The sequence below is a fragment of the Chaetura pelagica genome, unplaced genomic scaffold (genome assembly GCF_000747805.2).
Source record: "Chaetura pelagica isolate M959 unplaced genomic scaffold, ChaPel_1.0 scaffold101, whole genome shotgun sequence".
NCBI classification, from domain to species: Eukaryota; Metazoa; Chordata; class Aves; order Apodiformes; family Apodidae; genus Chaetura; species Chaetura pelagica.
Window position 1 is genome coordinate 2,694,860 of NW_009952564.1, and position 4,570 is coordinate 2,699,429.

At 38.9% G+C, this 4,570-nt stretch overlaps 2 protein-coding genes across 2 annotated transcripts in view; one reads left to right on the top strand and one right to left on the bottom strand.

Moving 5' to 3' along the window:
* The first annotated feature begins 420 nt into the window (after positions 1-420).
* On the top strand, positions 421-2,496 carry LOC104384999 (putative protein FAM172B). The gene is made up of 2 exons (XM_009993393.1): positions 421-453; positions 1,435-2,496. Exons 1-2 carry the CDS (start codon positions 421-423, stop codon positions 2,494-2,496), a joined length of 1,095 nt encoding a protein of 364 aa, XP_009991695.1.
* Positions 2,497-3,760: 1,264 nt separating this feature from the next.
* The window catches only part of TXNL4B (thioredoxin-like 4B), a 2,211-nt gene continuing 1,401 nt past the window's right edge, over positions 3,761-4,570 (bottom strand). The window contains exon 3 of the mRNA XM_009993349.1: positions 3,761-4,196. Within this exon, the coding sequence (XP_009991651.1) occupies positions 4,031-4,196 (166 nt within the window). The 3' untranslated portion in view covers positions 3,761-4,030. The remainder of the gene's footprint in view (positions 4,197-4,570) is intronic.

The following is a 4,570-nucleotide window of genomic DNA, read 5'->3' on the forward strand; positions in this document are numbered from 1 at the left end:
TTGTCTGCTTGGGCTTTTCGGTCTTTGGTGGTTGTTGCTTTGGTGGGTTGTTTTGTTTTGTTTCGTTTCGTTCTTCAGGGCAGCTTCGGAATTGTGAGTTTTGTTCGCAGCTTTCTATTTTGTCCTCTTGGTAGCGTCTTTAGATGAAGTTAACAGGAAGCCCTGCAAAACTAGTTTAGGTAACTTTTTAGTTTCACACGCGAGAAATTTAGCTGCGGTCAGGTGTGAATTACAAAGGGGACGTGTTAGTTTGTGCATTGGAACTGTCTGAAACAGTTTAGCCTTGGTATCAGCAACTGATGCAGTTTATAGACACACCCCAGAATAAAGTACATAAAGTAATGAATCCTGAACTAAAATGGGCTTATTTTTTTTTCATGCAGAGAAACTACAATCCCAGAGTGAAGGAGATTGCCATCTATGATGACGACAGATTGTACAGGAGAGCATACGGTAATGATGGGCTTTACTAGAAGAGAGGGAATTGTTTTTAAATTGGAAACCTCATGAAGAGTAATACGTGTACTGCAGTAGTGTTTCTGACAGGCCAACTGCTGTAAACATCACCAGCTCACAATCTTACAGAATCTTATCCAAACAGAAAAGTGGGAGGAGGGGAAAGAGAGATTCCTCCCATAGTAGTTTTTTAAAAAAATCAAAATGGCAATGTTAAAGGCTGCCAGAATAAAACAGCCTTGGATATTGCATTTATATATAGACAATGAAGCACAAACAAGAGTCAAAACTGATTTAGACCGTACAATTACCAGAAAGAACTAACTGCACTCTGCAGCTGTATCTAGAACAAACTATAACTGCTGCTTTTTTTATTCCATAAATGGCATTACTACAGTAAAATCAGTCCTCCAGAGTAGTAAGTATATTACTCTAAGGTGCCATTCAAGTTTAACCCTTAAGCAGTAACTTACTATAAATTGCTTCAAAACCTTTCAGTTCACACCTTAAAGGCCATTTTAGGAAATCATGCCTATGTCTGATGTAAAGCTGTATTTTTTTGTTTGTTTGTTTCTGCTTCCTGAAATCTTCAGAAATCAGTAGAAGTTCAATATTAGATACATAGTGTGTAATTTGGAATAATGTATCCTTGTTTTGGAACTGTAAAAGCACCGTTGTTGCCAGTAACCAATGGAAGGGCATAGTAACTTCCTGTCCATAGTATGCTAGGTAACTACAGCCTCCAAACTTTTAGGGATGAGGAGAGAAAGTTGAATGGCATGCCATTCTGTGAGGAAACTGCACTTATCTATTCCTTATTGATATGGAATGCTACCTCTGTGCCAACAAGAGATAATTACCAAGGAGTGTTTTGTTTGTAACCACTTTAAAAGCTGAATTCTAGTACTACAGGTTTTCTTTAGGTAGGTGTTGCATGGAAGTCTACCACTGCATTGACACAGTCTTCTTACTTTGTAGTGGTTACAAATGCAGCACAAACTAAGCTTGAGGAAACTATTAGAGGGATCAGAGCAACAAGAGGAGCTGAAGTATGACTTCAATATAAAAGGGGAACTGAGGCACCTGGATACAAATGAGTCCTTTGTTTTCAATTATTACAAGAATGCGCATGAGCAGAATCATAAACGCTACCAAGTTTTGGGGCATTTGATTACACAATATGTCTATGAGCTCCTGGAAAGAGTCTGCATGTTGCAGAAAGTTTATATTCCTACTGATGCTCCAGAGGATGAACAAAGAAGTTTCTTCTTCATGAGTGAGAATGCACTAACAAGTTCTTCTAGCCTAATTGTCCTTCTTCAAGACTGTGGAGTTTTCCGTGCTGGACAGTGGGGGCGAAAGACAATTGTCAGTGACGGCCTGGAGCATGGAACACAAATACCATTCATCAAAATGGCCCTTCAAAGCCACAGGGGAGTGATTGTACTGAACCCCAATGACAACTTTGTTGATCTGGAGACTGAAAATAAGAGGTTAAGCTTTACTACCAGGGAAGAATCACTGACTTCTGTGCAGTCCAACTGCTGGATCCCCAAGTGGGGCAGCAGCAGCCCTGAGGAACATACCATGTATGTATGGGATCATTTCATTTCGAAGAGCGCAACCAGAAATGTGGCCTTCATTGCCCACGGCTATGGTGGCTTGGTGTTTGTTGATCTGCTAGCACAGAGAAAATGGGAGGTAATGAATAAAGTGTACACTGTGGCATTCATCGACTCCATGCACAACACACAGCACCAGGCTAGGAATGATCCACAAATACAAGAATGGATACAGAAACGCTGCCGTGAATGGGTATCAAACAGTAAGCCTCTAGATAAAGCTGTAGTTTCTCCCATGAAGATGAATTGTCCTACTGTCTCTGCTGGAACGGAAAAGTATGGTTTAGCACCCTCTTGCTGCTTACATGCTGTTTTTAAATACCTGAAGAGTGCACTGAAAGCCAAGACCAGAACAGCCTTTAGGCATTCACCTGTTGCAACCAGAAGCAGAACAAGTAAGAAGAGAGGCAACAAATAAAGGTATACTGATTTGTTCTCCACAGTGGTCTCTTCCTTTCATAACTGCCTCCACACATTTCAGTCATCTAAGGACCTTACTCTCACTGTGGAGCAACTTACAATTCTAAGTTTGAAGCTAGTTTGTTTGTTTTTGAGAAAGAGACATACAAGTTAACTGTCAAGAAATCTTTGAAAGCCTTAAGCCATAACCCTTCAGCTGTCTATGAAATGTAATGTTGCACAAAATAAAGATGTTCACATATACCAAATCTCATCTGTATTGTTTTTAAAATAAACATTCTGCAGTCATGGCTCTATAATCAGACAAAACTATCAGGAAAGCAGTCACTTAAATGCATAGCTTTAATTGAAAATACAGATCTGGAATACGAAAAACATGTAAAGCATCTATTTCCTCCTCATTATATACCATATGGTATTTAAAATCCTTCAAGAGCTCAAAAATCCACCTTCCTCCTTGAAATGTTTACTGTTAAGTTGAAAAATACTTCAGGGAACTACCTACTACTACCTTCTCTCCAGTCAGAGATGGTATGCCCCAAACATGACACAGTGAGCTAAACTAATATCCATTTACTAAGCCAGTAAGATTACTGGGCGTGAGTTGCTATCATAATACAATACTCTAGCAATCTGCAATTATCAAACTAATGCAAAAGAATGACACTGCTGTTTTCTCTCAGCTATTTAATTTTAGACAGAAGTGGGAAATAGTTTTTAAGTACTCAAGGACTGCAATGTATTCAAGCCAAAGGTTAAATAACCTTTAAAGTTATTTTGAATTTCCATTCTAATCCTGTGATAATTAAACATGCTCAGTGGCTGCAAAAGAGCTTTGAAGGATGACAAAACCTTGTTCTACGATTCAGTTCCCATCTCAGTCAAAAAAATACTGGGTAGCAGGAAAATACGGTGTCCACTTCACTTTTGTGTTTATATCTGTTTCAGATTTCAGTCATGTCTAGTAGTGCTTGAAAAAGCTTCCACCCTGTTATATACAGTAATGGATAAAAGGGTAAAATTCCATTGGAAAGGCACAGTCCATTCAATGGTCTTGTGAGCAAGCATAGCTTTTAAAATACGAGACAGGTTTACTGCATGAAAACATGAAAATGGTACTAAATTGACAATTAACAGAGAGACAGGTTTACTGCTATGACATCTGAATGAAAATGGTACTAAATTGACAATTAACAGAATTAGAATACTGTGCTTCATTTCACCTAAGAAAGTTGCACTCGAGATGCTGTCATTGAGGATGCATACAACTTGCCTGTTTTGCAGGTGCTGGTTAGCGTGCAACTCAAAGAATAGTCACTTTCATGAATTTTACACATTAAGATGTAGCTTTATTTACAAGAGAAGTACGAGGTGACAGAATGTCTGTCTTCAGGAGACCAATATGATCCTTCAAAGTAAATGCTCAAACTGTCCCACAGTGTCAGAAGTGGCTAAAAATGCTTGAAGGAAAAAAAAAGGGGTGGATATAGAACATTGGTTATTTCTGTAGTTCTTTATCTCAGGTCAACCTTTTAAATTCCTTGATAGAGAAGGTCATATTTAGGAATGTTCCTGGGATCAATAGGACTTCTCACAATAAGCTTTCCACGCATTGCTCCACGGTAAATAACTTCAATCAGATCTATAAAGTCTTGCTTTGTTTTGAAGCTTCCAACAAATTTGGTATGATCTGGAGACCTAAATAAAAGCACAAGATAAAGGTAGAATTGTAATGTTAAAGTGTTCAAAGCAAAACCACCAGAAGGCAAGAAATCAGAGGGTCTGATCTGGTCATTCTGAAAGAATGAACCACACTGTTATTACAACGTGACCTCCAAAGATCAAACAGGTGCAGTGTCATGTCTAAGGCTTCCACCAGACTCTTTCTGGCAGAGTCAGGCACGTTCCACAGCTGACACCGATTTATTGCATCAGAACATACTTTAAAATATTTCTTAATTTTCAGTCCTTCCTAGAGGGAAGGGGTTTTGGGCTTCCTAGAGAGCTCTCAAGGCAGATGGTGTTAACATTTACAAACATTACCTTCGCCAGATGTGGTGACATAGGGAAAG

Excerpts from the sequence above, each read along its gene's own strand:
- LOC104384999 (XM_009993393.1), top strand. The coding sequence starts at position 421 with ATGATGACGACAGATTGTACAGGAGAGCATACG. Across the intron at positions 454-1,434 it reads ATTGTACAGGAGAGCATACG|TGGTTACAAATGCAGCACAA; the intron begins GTAATGATGGGC and ends CTTACTTTGTAG.